The sequence below is a fragment of the Benincasa hispida genome, chromosome 10 (assembly GCF_027475165.1).
Source record: "Benincasa hispida cultivar pf3 chromosome 10, pf3_genome.v1.1, whole genome shotgun sequence".
In the NCBI taxonomy this organism is placed as follows: Eukaryota; Viridiplantae; Streptophyta; class Magnoliopsida; order Cucurbitales; family Cucurbitaceae; genus Benincasa; species Benincasa hispida.
The window spans coordinates 59,537,293-59,553,433 of record NC_143487.1 but is presented as its reverse complement, the minus strand read 5'-3'; the positions used below and the strand labels follow the sequence as shown (position 1 = coordinate 59,553,433).

General features: G+C 38.5%; 1 protein-coding gene across 1 annotated transcript; it reads left to right on the top strand.

Moving 5' to 3' along the window:
- Positions 1-320: 320 nt before the first annotated feature.
- LOC150033515 (uncharacterized) lies at positions 321-15,604 on the top strand. The gene is made up of 5 exons (XM_090306435.1): positions 321-702; positions 936-1,460; positions 1,558-1,613; positions 1,777-1,996; positions 15,489-15,604. Exons 1-5 carry the CDS (start codon positions 321-323, stop codon positions 15,602-15,604), a joined length of 1,299 nt encoding a protein of 432 aa, XP_090162561.1.
- The last annotated feature ends 537 nt before the right edge of the window (positions 15,605-16,141 follow it).

Genomic DNA, 16,141 nt, shown 5'->3' with positions numbered 1-16,141 from the left:
CCTTCCTTAAGTCTATCGATAGAAAAACATGGAAAGCAGTGGTTACTGGGTGGACTCATCCTACCATCAAAATTGATGATGGGAAAGAAATCTTAAAGCCAGAGTCACAGTGGTCTGGAGAAGAAGATAAAGCTTCATTGGGAAATTCTCGTGTCCTGAATGCCATATTTAATGGTATAGATCGCAACATATTCAAACTAATTAATACTTGTGTCTCTACTAAGGAAGCATGAGAAATTTTGTCTATTACATATGAGGGAACTTCTAAAATCAAGATATCAAGGCTACGATTGTTGACATCAAAATTTGAGAACCTTAGAATGAATGGTGACAAGTCCATTGCTGATTTTAATGTCAAGCTGTTAGACATTGAAAATGAGCCATTCACTCTTGGAAAGAAAATCTCAAAAGAAAAATTTGTCCGAAAGGTGCTTAGGTCTTTACCTAAGAAATTTGATATGAAAATTACTGCAATTAATGAAGCTCAAGACATAATCAGGCTGAGACTAGATGAACTGTTTAGTTATTTGCTTACATTCGAGATGTCCTTGGATGGGAAGATCGAGAAGAAAAATAAGGGTATTGCTTTTCAATCCTTTATTAAGGACGAACTTGTTGATCATAACAGAGAGTTAGCAACTTCTCTTGCTGAATCTATATCTTTATTGTCAAAACAGTTTAACCATGTTCTCGAATGGTTTGGTAAGAGGTATGCCGCGTATATCACCTGCAAGTCTTGTGGCTCTTTCTCCCCTAATCAGACCAGACATTAGAACAACAAGATGGAAGACAAAAAGTTTAGTCCAGTTGGGTCTAAAAAAGAAAAGCATATTAAGTGCAGAGTGTAGTGGTTATGGTCACCAGGTTGAATAACCCTAATTTTCTTAAGAAATAGAGTAAAGGATATGTCTTAACTTTGTTTGATACTAAAATAGAAGATAGTATTGACTCAGAGGAAGTTGTAAGAGATCTTGTTAGTAACATTTTGTCAGACACCTCATCCTACGAGGTTTCTGAATATGACGTTTATGCGAAAAGTCTTTTGATGCTACGAGTCCTGAAGCATCATATCCTTCGTATCATGCTCTCTTTCTTAAATGGCAAGAAGATTAGAAAGCCCTTGATATACAAAAAGAAAGAATGGAGACTGATTGCTGATAATCATAGGTTGATGTCTACTATTGCAAAATTGAAGCGGGAACTTTCACAGGTTAAATCTGAAAAAAAAAAAAACACTATGAGCAAGAATATGAGAATATTGTACACTAATATTGAGACTCTTGAGAAGATTCTAGTAGAAGGAAAGGCAACAAATAATAACTCTGGACTTGGTTTTTCAGCAAGTAGTAGCCAGTATAATAAACAGTGTAAAGGGAAGCAAAAGATTGAGTTTGTTAGAGCTCAAGATCCAGAGTTTTATGGTGTTACAGAATACCCCTCTTGCAATCCAATTGAGAAAGGTAATCGTGTATTTAGGCAGAGATGGATTTGTCACTATTATGGTGAAGTGGGTCATAAATGTCCTTTTTGCTATCAGTTATTGAAAAATCTTCACAGGTCCTCTTTTCTCAAAAAGGTTACGCACTTCTCTCAGAATTACAGACCTCGACAGAGTATGATAAAACAGGTGTGGAGGGAGAAGAATACTCATAACAGATGCAATGTTTTCTTGACCTCCCTCAGATCGTCTACCAATGATGATTGCTACTTTGATAGTGGTAACTTACATCATATGACTAGTGAAAAGAGCTATTTATCTTATATCAAATCTGTCAGTTCCGGAAAAGTCGCTTTGGTGATGATGCGAGTGGTAAGATCATTGGAAAAGGAACTCTGAATTATCCAAGTCTTCCAAAATTGAATGATGTAATATTGGTTGAGGGGCTTACTACTAATCTCATAAGCATCAGTAGGTTGTGTGACCAAGGTCTTAACGTGAGTTTTACCAAAGACAAATATATTGTTATAGATGATATCAATGTTCTAGTCATGAAAGGTACACGCTAATCCGATAATTGTTATTTGTGGAGTTCTGATAATTCTTTACAGGTCTTTCTTCTCTTTAGGCAAGATGAAGCTAGTCTATGGCCGAGTCTATCGTATTTTCAATAAATATACTCGCACAGTCATTGAGTCCATTAACGTAGTAATTGATGATAATGTCGCCTCTTTTGATTCCTCTTTTATAGCTGAAAAAGACTTCTCCTCGACTTAACTTGTCAATACTGATGTTCCTAACATTTATTTTGACAAGCCCTCTGATATGAGGTCGAGTACTCCAGTGGAAGTCATCATGGATATTTTTTAGCAGACAAAGAAGTAACAAACAACCTTCCAATAGGGTTCTTAAAAACCATCATTCTAGTAACATTATGGTGATCTTAATTGTAAACACTAGAACTTATTTTCCCTAAGTAGTTATGCTTGAAACATAATTTGTTACTAATATTTATGGCTGTTAACTTAATTGCATAACATGTTATGGATGTTGTTAGTATGTACAAGTATTAAGGGAAAGAAAATATTCTAAGTGTATGTAAAGGGGACCTAGGCGTAGAGTAAACTAACGCAAGGAAATTTCTTAAGTGTTAGGGTATCGAGAGGAAAAGTGTTTGGCTTAGAAGTGAATAAATTTTCTAAGTATTAGAACTAGAAGCTCTCGAATGAAGTGGAGAGGTATCAACACTAGTAGATTTGGAAGGCTTGTGGAGTTAGAGCCATGTCATGCATTTAGGGACCCAAGTGGAAATGAAAGGCTAAGCGTGGCAAGAGGCGTGTGTTGAAGGCTATGTTAGAGGTTAGTTGGGCTACCGAGTGTTGGTGTTGGCCGTGGCTAGCAAGAGGCATGCTATGGCTCAATAACGGTTAGCTTGGACAAAAAGAGGAGACATACGAGCAACCAAGTGCCCAAGGCAAGTGCTGAAGGGGCGCCATGACAAGGTGTTGGGCATGGGTTGCGAGGCGTGCCTTGGCTGTGAGGACTAGAGGTTAGAGGCTAAGTGTGGGCTACTTGTAGTTGTAGGCTATGGCATTGACTAGTAGCTTAACATTGGAGGAGCATCAAGCATTGATGTATGGATGTCAAGTTAGGTTATATTGGATAGATAAGGCGTTAAGAAGGCGCCTAAGGTATGGCGATGAGTGCGTTGGCTATAAATGTGCGTTGAGAGAAGGGTTGAAATGGATGGAGGCCTTATGCATTAGAATGAAGGAGAAGAACTTAGTTTAAACACTCGTTTAGATGGCTAAGTGGCGCTATTAAAGGCTTAAACATAGGTTAATAGTGTTGGGGATGACGCCCTAAAGTCTTGTGTCCTGTAGTTTGTAAACACAGTTTGTACGAACACTTGTGATGTATAATATATGATATTTACTTCACTTCTTGACTTTGCACATTGGATGTTTTATTTGCTTTACCACAACCAATAAACTAAAATCCCTGGTTGTCATAATGTAACTTAAGCATGTATGCGGTGACATACAAGTGGATCATGTCTTAAGTGATAACCAAAATGGTCTGTAGTATATGGATAAATGAGGGAAACCTTATCTTGGTAACGCTACGGATGCGACCTGCTTTATGGAATGGTTACAAGTGTTGTGACTTGCCATAGATGGTCTGATCTTGATCATTTGTGTTGGGACATGTAAGCGGGGGCATCCTATCCAAAGAGTTTGTATAAGACCTGACCATGAAGTGTTAATGTCTCGTTATATAATGTCGTTCATGACAGAGACTTCACTTCACTAGGATGACCATAGATAACATGACCTCAATCCTGAGTGAGTTAGAAACTCCTGCCTTTGAGGACGGTCCTATGATTTGCCTGGGTGCGAGTGGCCAGGTCACTAACTCAAACCTACCACTTTGGTGATTCGTCTAATTTGGGAGCTGGGAACACAGCTACACAAGATGGAATTCACTCATTCCCCAAAATAGGGGTAAGTAGATAGATTGCTCCCTTAAGGGCTGATCCCGGGGCTTGAACGATGTGGCGCCACATACCTTCTCTTGGCCCGGGAGGTGTTCATACATAGTAGGACTATGTTGTATTGTTCATTAGAAGGATCAGTGGTACTTAAGGAGTAAGATGTAACTATAGAGGCAAAACGGTAAATTGGTTCAACTGTAGTTACGAGCATTTGTGAAGGGTTATCGTACTGATGATTGGTTATATCCAATGGACACAGAAATATATCTATGGTAAGAATAGTTCAACTGTTGGTATTTAGTGAAATGTCTGGCAATTAACGGATGGTGGATCTCGTGGGCTAAAAAATTTAGTCAGCTATTCACATACCGTTGGAGCTTTGAGCCATAGGTCTATAAGGTCCCCTTGATAGCTTGGATTCAAGTTGAGAATCAGTTTTTGGGTCAGTTTGAAATCTTCAAATTGATAAGAGGGAGTTCGATTATATATGATATGATTGAACTAGTTAATTATATATGATATAATTGACTTTGTGTATGAGATACATTAATTGGAGGAAATTGGATGTAAATATGATTTATATCTAGTAGAGGAGAAAACACTGTGGTTGATATGTGATATTAAACTATAGGTTAATGAATATAATATGATTATATATATTATTTTATTAATTGGATAGTTATGGGATTATTGGCTGTCGTTTCTCCGTAACCATATGTTAGTGGGAAGTTTCATTCAATTTTCATAACTGAAGAATAAAATGAAATTTGTTTTCATTTTGAAAAAAATACGATTAATAGCTCATGGTGTGTTTTGCTTTCTATCGCTTAGTAAATCAGAGCCTATACAATAGCTTGTGTTTACTAAACGATCGCTTACACACGCATGCCTTCTACTAGACTATCACTTACCTTTTCCTAAACGATCGCTTAGCGCCCGAGCTTTACTAAACGATTGTATAGACGATTGCTTACCTTTTACTACACGATCTTGTACTTTGTGAAAACAATCAAGCATCTTGTCTATACGATAGACGTTGTCTTCTCCCACTTGCTTGATCGTTGTATACGATATCTTTTCCTTCTCATCTCTACCAAATCCGAACAGAGCCCACTCTTTGGATTCTCACTTTGAGAATATCGAGGGTTCGAAGTGGTGGTGTCGTCCTTATCTTCATCTGTTCATGTGGAGTTCGTTCGTGGTAGATGATCGGGTGTTGCTGAAAGATAGCTTGTTATTTTAGCGAGAGCGAGAGCATCCATTCGTGGAGAGAGTGAGATTTGTCGAGAAGTAAGTCTTCAATTGGTAAATTTTCTTGTTCTCATATTGTTTATCTTTAAGCATGCCGGTAATTTAGTAGTTTAAATGCAAATTTATATGTGTGAATGTAAATGTGGTAATTCTATCATAATGCTTTTAGAAAGATCTGTTTCCGCTCAGAGGTACTCTTGTATAAGAGTTTCTTCAAGTGGCCTAGGTGTCATCAATTTAGACACCTTAATCATGCAAAACTTAATATAAATAGAATCTGTGAAGAAAGAATTAGTTTACCCAATTTCTCTTGTGCTTAAGGGAAGAAGCTGCTGCCTAAGTGAAATTCAATCGACAAAGAAGGTGGTCGTAGGCTGCCAAGAAGAAATTCCCACAAGATGGGGCTAAAACTTGAAGAATATGAAGAGTGTCCTAAGTTTCTCAATCACCCAAGTAAGCTGAAAATATTGGGGAATTTTGAGCTCACCAAGCAGAACTGAAAGCTCAAATCTTAAGGTAAGAGAGTTAAGATGATAGAAAGAAGTTCTTAGAAGGAAATTTTGTAAGATAATGTCTGGGTTTTAAGTTATAAGAGCAAAAATTTGAATATGGATAAGTGTTGTGATGAACAAGCAGGCAACTGCAACCGAGGGACAAGCAAGCAGCTAGCCTAGGTAAGAGTACACGTGAGCTTGTATGGGCATTGGCGAGTATGTGTGCGGGATGACACATTGAGGTTGTACGGCGGAAGGGTACCATCGCCAAGAGCGCACTAAGTCTAGCACCAACGAGTGCCTAACACCTCGGTAAAATGTGCGTATCCTAGCACCAACCTAAATGCCCATGCACGTGTGTCTAACGCCTAAGTGACAAAGTTGCAAGTTGAGTGGCTAAGTGTTGGGTGAGGTGTTGGTAGGACGCCAAGCGTTCGTAAGTTTGTAAAGGAAATTCTAGGTAAATAATTAAGACTTAACACTATAGTTAAGCTCAAAAGGGAGCCAGTGTTGATAACCAAGGGTACTAATCCATGTCATAGGGCAAATGCAATTGGGAGAAGCTTATAATCCTTGAGGGATAGCACAAGACAATGAGTGGCTAGTTTTAATAAGGATTTACCTTAACTTAATTTCCATGATTTATATTACAAGTTTTTTATGATGATTCCAACACATGATTACCTAAAGTATAATGTGTTTACCTGTTTATAACATGATTTTGATAAGTGCATGCTTTGACATGAGATAGCCTATATTGTTTGGACGCATGGTTCTTCTTTTTAAAAGATTAGAGCTTTAAGTAAAATGAAGCATGTCTTTTTAGTAAGCTTTGTGCCAAAATTTCTAAGCATATCTATTTGATTTCGAAACATGTTTTAAGTCCAAAGTATGACAAATCTTGAGAGAATTTTAAGAAACATGCTTGAGTGTCATGATTGAACCCATGCATTATTAAGCATTCCTAAATATGAGTTATTTCCTATGACTATACTATTTCCGAGTTATGTTTTCAATGGAATGCTTAATACTTGAAATACTATGATTTTAGCTTAATAGCATGTTTTAAATATTTTTATCAAATGACCCCATATCGAAGGAGATGAAGGTATTCGAGTCCTCTGATACCTAAGGAGATGACGGTGTCCAGGGTATACATACTACTAATAGTCTTTAAGGGATATCTACGTGCTCGTATGATTAGTATCGAGATTACTCTACACCAGTTAAGGTTATCGATGTTGAGTGATCAAGCAAAAGGGATCTCTCTCAACTAAGGCAAAGAATAATGATTAGTTTTCAAGCAAACCAACGATGTCTGAGCTTCTAGGGTTTTAGAAATACTCACAGTAATGTTATATTCTTTTATGGAAATAGTATTGCTTCTTAACCCTGAGATATAGAAATACATGCTTTACTTAGTAAACTATGCTTGCATATCATGTTCTTTATGTAGGTATGTTTGAAAGTCACTCACTGGGCATTTTCAGCTCACCTTTTTCAAATGTTTTCACTTTCTCAGGTACTGGCCAATTCCTCAATGTTAGTTGATTTGCTAGTCTGCCACAAAGCTCAAAGATCTCAGAGAATCAGAAGCTTAGGTGGTTCATCATGTTTTGTTTAAGTATTAAGACTTTCATGTACATATTAGGGGTAAAGGGTAGAACCCTAGATGGTTTTGTTGTAATATAACCCATGCGTAATTGTTCTGGTTTTGTATATAAGTTTGGTAGTGTTTTTGTGTGATAATAGAGTTGGTATACTTGTAAATATGGTTGAGGATGTGTGGAGTTGAGGTTATATATATATGTACATTAACTGCTTATCAAGTACAACAGACGTGACGAAAACAAGTTTCAACAGTAGGTAAGGTTGTGGGTGTTATAAGAGGGTTGACATCTACTATCATCACATCTCTTTCCAGATTAAGAAGGTAGTCTAGAAGGGGTGTGACAAGTTGGTATCGAGCATAAGATTTTGGAAAAAAAATAGGATCATGCATTAGATTAGGGGCATGTGAATATTGTATTGTACTTAATGATTGTGAACTATTATAGGAAAGATGCCTCAAAGAAGTGGCAGACTAAGTAAGCAAACGGCAGATGGGGATTGTGACCCTACCAGAGAACCCGTAGTACAAAGGGATTAATACCTCAATAGAGAACCTGAAGTACGTGGGGACTATGACCCTAATAGGGAACTAATAGCACGGGAAGCCACATCTGAGGGAGAGTTTAGCACCCCTCAAGATAAAGCTAGCCCTAACATAGAGGACAAGGTTTTTTTTATAGGATAGCATAAAGGTTAGCAGCCAGTGTGGGTATAGATGGATCTAAAGAAGAAATATGGAATAGAAAGAATGAAAACACTAGGAGCAATAACATACTAGGGTACGATAAACCCGACAGATTTTGAGGTTTGGCAAATTTGATCAAGAAATGTTTTCGTGTGATGAGGTTCCTGATGAATGAAAGGTCGAGTTAGCTGTATTTCTGCTTCAGGAGAGGGCAGAGAATTGGTGGAAATTCAAGGAGAAGCAGTAATGAAGTTATAACATGGGAAGAATTCAAGAGGGTCTTTGAAGACAAGTATTACCCCAATTCATTTCATGAGGCGAAGAGAAATGAGTTCTTGAAGCTGGTCCAAGGCTAGATTTCAATAGTAGTATATGAGCAGAGATGTACTGAGCTATCCATGTATGCTTATACTATTGTAGCTGAAGAGAAAGACAAATGCAAACATTTTGAGAATGGATTAAGGAACGAGATTCGGACTCCAGTGGCTGCCATAACTAACTGGAAGGATTTTTTGAAGGAAATCGAACACGAGGATTTCCATGAGCAGCGGAAGGATCATTCCAAATTACAATCATATATGAACTTTACAATTACAATCACAAATGGAAACATACGGCTATGCTAAAATACAGAAATTACAGCATGCTATACAAAAGATCAAGGACAAGAGCAACACACTTTTGTAGACTTATCTTTGAGTTCCTTGATCATGAATGCTCGATCACAACAACATATTGATGCGTTGTGAATTGTGATGCAATTATGGTGTGAGTTTGTAGTGATTTGTTATGCGGTGAACATGCAAGTTTTCCTAATAAGACCCAAGTATAAGCCTCACTAGGTTACCTGGTAAGTCCAGGGTCAAACACAGGGACTACTGAGTAAATATGCGACAGTTATTTCGATTCTCTTGCGGTGGTGAAAATAAATAAGTTGGATGGTGTTTTGATTAAGAATATTTCCTATGCGATGGAGTTTGAACACAGAGTTGATGAAATCAAGAGTCACAATGAGTATGCGACGAAGGAGTTGAGAAGGGGTTTAGCTAACACTTCCTAAGATTATGCACAAGTTATGCGATTATACTACACACAAATAACAACACGTCATTTCTCAACGCAAATGCCATAATTCCTATTTCTAGGACGCATGTGAAGTATACAGAGAAGTCGATAGGACTTATGTCTAAGCCTCTATTATTGTCTATGCAATGATGAATATTGCACACATAAAACGAGGTGACCGCATATTATCATATCTTATTTCTAGGGCGCATGCGATGTGTAAATAGCAATAGAACTTATGTCTAAGTTTCTATTTCTTGTTTATGCGGTTCTAATCCGACTCTCTCAAACCTAGATTCTAATCTGACTCTCTCAAGTCTAGATTCTATCTTAGACTACTCTCTCAAGTGTCTCTAAAGGGTGAATGATGCATACATAAAACAAGATGATCGTATAAAGTGTAAATCTTAAGTCATGCTAGCTAAGTACTTCTCAACCCATTAGAAAATTTAGCTACTCATGCGCGAAGTGTGGAGAAATTGAACATGGATTGAAATGAGATTTCCATTTTCTATAAATAAAGTGTTGAATACAAAATAGCAAATAGAATTTAGAGATAAAAAGCCCAGTAAGCAATGTCTTGCTTCCCGTGGCCTTTTATACTGTCTTTTTCACTCCAACTCTATCCAGATTCTCGAAAGTGTTGGCCCTCTCTCCCTTTGTAGCGCTTTCTGGCAGTCTCTCGATCTGTCCAGGAATGATCTCTCGGCTTCTTCGACTCCTTGCTCGTCTTCGTCCTTTAAGTATGAGTATGTATGTGAACAGACTAACGACTCTATAACTTGTATATATTCTATCTATCCTTTGTTGTTCCTTTTACACTGGTGGCCTTCGGTATTTATAGAGCTCAAGGTGAAGCTGCCTTCCTTTCTAATGATTGCAATGATGGGCGGTCATTAAATCTCCTACTCTGATGTGCCGATTAATGGTCACTAAGAGTTGAGTGTACTTGCTACAGTGTGGTTTTAATGACTTGTCAACTAAATTCGGATTCGATCGTCATCAGCTTTCTGTCCCATCATGGTTTATTATGTTGTCACCTTGATGCGCCGTCTTTATGCGGCCACCTTTTTTAGCAACTTCTCATGATCGCATACGATTGCATGACTTTGTGATCACAATCTTCAAGCAAGCTGGTGCCTAATTCCTTTGGATTGCAATCTTAATTGCGCCAATGCATTTTTCCTGCACAAAATAAGTAAATTAACTGCTTTTATGCGATGGGCGCATGCGATCACAATTTCCTTAGTTAGTGCTTTTGGACATGATATTGCATATTTTTACCATCACATTTTCTCATTGTTTTACTTATTTGAGCTGTAATAACGTGTATTTCTACTCGTTATCACACAACAACAGAAGAACGCTCGTCCAACATGACCGCTACATGCATGAACACTGCGCACTCAAACTGAGCGATTGCCAAGGTCACGAACACCCCGAACACCACGAACGGCCTCCACAGAACCTCGACAGTGTCGAGTTGATTATGACACCACCAAGAAGGTTATCTTGGTATTCTCGGTGTAAGAATCCAGAGGGTGGGCTCTGTGTGGACTTGGATTTGAGGCAGAAAACAGAAGGAAACACAATCGTGTAAATGATTGAGTAAGTGGGAGATGGAAGAACTTATCGTATAGGACGATGCCCAATCATTTAGGAAAAGCTATGCGATCGTCTAGCAAAAGCTATGCGATCGTTTAGCTCATTGCTTAGCTGAAAGTCTATCGCCTAAGAACACTCCACGATCATTTAGCTAACTCCAAGCTATCGCTTAATAAATCTTATTTACTCGACAACTTCTCCGTGAGTAATTTCCAAGATTGAAAATCTTAAAAAAAAAAAAAAAATCTTTCTTACAAAAATTAGGAAAACATTTTTTCTTTTATCTCACGGTTACTATAAAACCACCAATAACCTCCCACTCAATTGGTTATTAGAGAAAAAGAGATAATTATCCAATAATTAATATTATTATAAATATAAATGATAACTAACTGGTGACGAAAATTAGTGAACGCAATTATGCGATGCATGTCTTAAGGTTATGCATTGATACTCATGCGTCGGTGGTCATGCGTTGGAATGAAACTATGCGTTAATGAATGTATGCAATGACCATACGTTCCCGTCACAAGTTTTCTTGCGCTCACGTTAAGTATAACGCGAACACAAGTTTCTCCGGTGATCCGAGGTCGAACTCAAGGACTTATAACTAAATGCTATGCGGTGATGTGTATGCGGCGGATGAATAAAAGAATGATGAGAGGTTTTAAGCTAATAACTACTCCTACTCCTAACTAACAGGCAAAGCATTGGAAGTATGAATGAGAGGTAGAGACACAACAACTGTTGACACGTGGTAAATGCATGGAAAAATAGATAAAATGTGAAGATGTCTTCATCGCAACCCTAAGTTTGACCGCAAGGACAACCTCAGCCAATGCAAACTATGCGATCATGCTATACATACTTGTGCCTAATTCTAGGACGCATGCGAGATATATGCAATAGTGTCGAGAAGCCTATGCCTAAGCCTCCATAACCCGCTCACGTGCTCTCACACATAAGCATGATGACCACATACCACCGTATCCTACTTCTGGGCGCATGCAATATCCTATCCGTAGGATGCATACACTGTGTAATAGCAAATGGAGCTTATCTCTAAGTTCCCATTCTTGCTTATGTGTTCCAATCCGCTCTCTTGAGTCTTAGATTTGGGTTTTTAGACTACTCTCTCAAGTATGCCTAAATGATGAATGATACGCTCATAAGACAAGGTAACTGCATAAACTTGGCTGACGTAATATTATTCCTATCTCTAGTGAATACTTGCTTACATTGCTTAATGCGACCAACCAGTTACCCTCCCAGGCAGTTAGTTGTTGCTGACTTTACTTATAGACAAGCGTTGCGTCCACCTATAGACAGGCATTGCTACAACTTCACACTATGCAAATAAGGTTTTCTTATAAGACTCACGCAATGCACACCTCCCGGTGGTTTGCTACATGCTTCATATTCCTATGCCGCATTATTAAGTATGTGATACTTTAACAGTCTCAATAAGTAATGCAATGAAAGTTAAGGATGCTAGTAAAGGAAGATGGAGATGGAATCGAAGGAAACATAGAAATGCATTGAACACACAATGTATTAATTTCTTAATCCAAAATGTAATACAATATAATATAAGAAAAGCAGAGAAAACGAAAGGACCAGCTAGAAGCAATGTCTTACTCCCAACAGATGTGTGTCAAGGCTGCCGGTGGTGCCATGGAAGGGCGGTGGAGTTAACTCTCTCAAGATCTAATCCGGTCGTCACTCGAAATGGATGAAGGAGATGAAGAACTCTCAAGCTTTCTTCTAACACATTTGTCTGGATCACAAGGTTCCGCTCGAAGGCTGAAACTTGGATGGAAACCTTGGATCATCTAAAGTTATGCTCAGCGACTTCTATTTATAGAGCTTGATCATCGACAACATTAATGGACCAGCTCTGATTTTGACATTCACGGCGTGATGGTCCTTTTCTGAATCTCTGCTGCTAACGACGTGGTAGGTAAAATGTCAACATCATCTTTTGATTTTCCCGAGATATGCATTGATGCTTCCATTCCACCAACCTTGCGTTCATCCCTCTATTATGGTTATCATCGTGTAGCCACAATCTTGCAATGACCGTATTCGCTTGATTACCATAACTTCTACACAATGACCGCAATCGCTTGACGATCGCAACTCCTATGCGATGGACGCATGCAGTTGATTACCGCAACACCCATGCGTTGAACGTATGTGCCTGTTTGCGATGGAGAATTTCTCCGTATGCGACCGTCTATGCGATAGCCCAGCTTCCGCATCTGTGTCCGATTCCTACGTTAGCTATAAAGATAGACAATTGAACGCATAATAACGCATAATAGTGGGTTAGCCAAGATTCTTGATGCTGAACGACGCAAACTCATTTTCTAATGAATTCCTAACATAATTGATGCATATTATGCTTAACAGCCCTCATAATTCTAAATAAAAACCTAAGATGACGTGCATTTCTGTCCATCATCACTAACTTACCATAATATATTTATAATATATAGTTTTAATATTTCATCTCATGAAACATATAAACCATAGCTCTTTTTCTACTCCACGACACTAAATTTAAATCTCATTTACATTAATCCTCCACTTGATGTATCTCATACACCATACCGATCATATCATATATAATCGAATTACCTCTTGTCAATTTGAACATTTTAAATCAACACCAAGAACTGATCCTCAGCTTGAATCCATTGAGTTACCAAGGGGACCTTATGAATCTGTAGCTCGAAGCTCCAATAGTACGTGAATAACTGACTAAACTCTTTAGTCACGGATCCACCATCTGTTAACTGCCAAGCACTCCACTAAAGACCGACAACTGATCTCTCCTTAGCACAAATATATTATATGTCCATCTTAACCAATCAGCAATGCAACAACCCTTCACAGATCGCTCGTAAGTACAATTTGGTTAATAACCGTTATGCCCCTGTAGTTACATCTAACTTCTTAAGTACCACCGCATCCTCTAATGAGCATAGTAGTCCTACTATGACTGAGTCCTCTCTTCCAAAGAAAAGCTGTGGCCACTATGTTCAAGCCTTGGAATCAGCCCTTAAGGGAGCAATCTCTCCACTTATCTCTGCTTCGAGAAAGGAGTGAATTCCATCTTGTGTATTGAATTCCTAGCTCCCAAATCAGACAAGTCCCCAAAAAGGTAAACATGTTGAGTTGGAAATCTGGCCACTCTCACCCATACTAATCAAAGGACCGCCCTTAAAGGCAGGAGTTCCCAAAACACTCAGGATTGAGGTCGTGTCACCTATGGTCGTTTAAGTGAGATGTAAGTCTCCAATATCAACGGTGTTATATACAGAGTCTAGCCATCTCCTGATCTTATACAAACTCTTTGCATAGAACACTCTCGTTCGCATATCTCTACATGAATGGCCAGGATCTACCATCTGTAGTAGTTTACAACAATTGCAAACCTCTACAAAGCGGGTTGTATCCGTAGTTTCACCAGGATCAGGTATCCCACCTTAATCCTTATACTACAGACCTATTTAGGTTATCACTTAAGGCATGATCTACTTGTATATTACATATACATGCTTTGTTTATTAGATATGAGTAAATGCCATAATGAAATAACAGTTATTTTATTCATAAAACAATGTGTATCATTACAAACAACGAGACTCCGGGAGAATTAGGACACCAATCCCAACACTTTTCTCAATTAGTAGAGACAATATTAAGAGTTGAAAAGAGTTTGACAAAGGAGTAGTAGGATAGAGAAACTGTGAGAAATGACTTGTAGGATCAGGTGAGCAGAGAAGAGCAATGGAGATTTATCCAAAGAATATTAGGGAGGAGGAACTTTAAGCCCATTATAGTGGGTAGTGACTTCCAGAGGCAGTGGAGTTGGGAGTCAGCAAAGGCAGGGTAGGAGAAGGTCCAGTCAGCTAGCTATTTCGACTAGAGGATCCAGGTCAGGGTGTATAGGTGAGTCTAGAAGCCCCCATATTTGAATTGTGGTAAGAACCATTTGGGGTAGTGTTATAGCAAAAGAAATGTCTGCTACCAGTGTGGGCAGACGGACCATTATAAGAGGGAATACCCTCAGTTGATCCAGGAGACATGGGCTAAACAGAGAGCGACCTCTCAAACAGTAAATCAGCCTAGGCCAATTTAGGCTGAAGGTGAAGGTACCAGAGGAACCAAGCAAAAAGGTGCAGCTAGACGCCCATGACAGTAGGGAAGAGTTTTTGCTATGACCCAGTAGGAGGCCAAGGAAGTACCAGATGTTGTGACTGGTACAGTAATTATCTTTAAGTGACCTACATATATATTTGTTAGATCTAGGCTCAACTCATTCATTTTTTTCCAGCATGTTTGCATTGACTATTGATAGGATGATAGAAAATATGCCTAAGGTGCTAGTAGTAAAAGAATTCTATAAAGACTGTGAAGTTATGATCGAGGGGTAAAAGATGTTGATTGATTTAATTCCTTTAAAATTGCTAGCGTTTGATGTTATCTGGGGATGGATTTTCTATTTAGATATTATGTGTCTGTAGATTGCTATAATAAGAAGTGTTGTTCAGGACACATGGGGAAGTCGAGGTAGCGTTCACAGGAAATAGGAAAGTTTTTCATAATAGTTTGAGACGGTGTCAAGTGTAATCATTGACTGAGCTGGACCAGGATTTCAACAGTTAAGGCCAGGAAATTGTTAAGTAAATGATGCACAACATACTTTGCCCATGTGACTGTTCCATAGGTGAAGAAACTGGGACCGAAAAATGTTCCAATAGTCCCATGCACAACATATTTTGCCCATGTGACCATGTGACCATATGACTGTTGATGTGTTTCCTGAATAATTGTCAGGATTACCACCTGATAGGGAAGTGGAGTTTATTATTGATTTGATTCCAGGAACAATGCTTATTTCTCAGGCACCCTACAGAATGACACCTGCTAAGTTGAAAGAATTGAAGATTTAGTTGTAGGAACTAGTAGACAAAGGCTATATTAGGCCCGATGTTTCACCATGGCGAGCACCAGTCTTGTTTGTGAAAAACAAGACGATACTCTTAGATTATGTATTGATTATAGACGGCTGAACAAAGTAATGATATGGAATAAGTACCCGTTACCTAATATTGATGACTTGTTCGATCAGCTAAAGGGAGCATCAGTGTTCTCTAAGATCGACTTGAGGTCAGGTTTCCATCAACTGAAGGTTAAAGAAGATGAATGTTCTAAAAATCGCCTTTAGGACCAGGTATAGGCATTATAAGTTCTTAGTTATGCCATTTGGCTTAAACAAGCCCCAACCATGGGCTTGATGAATAGGATATTTCATTCATATTTAGATCGATTTGTGATTGTCTTCATAGAAGATATCCTGATTTACTCAGATAGCAGGGAGAAGCATGCAGAACACCTGAGGATTGTGTTAAAGACACTACGTGAGAAGCGGTTGTATGCCAAGTTTAGTAAGTGCAAATTTTGGCTCGATCAAGTAGTATTTTTGGGAA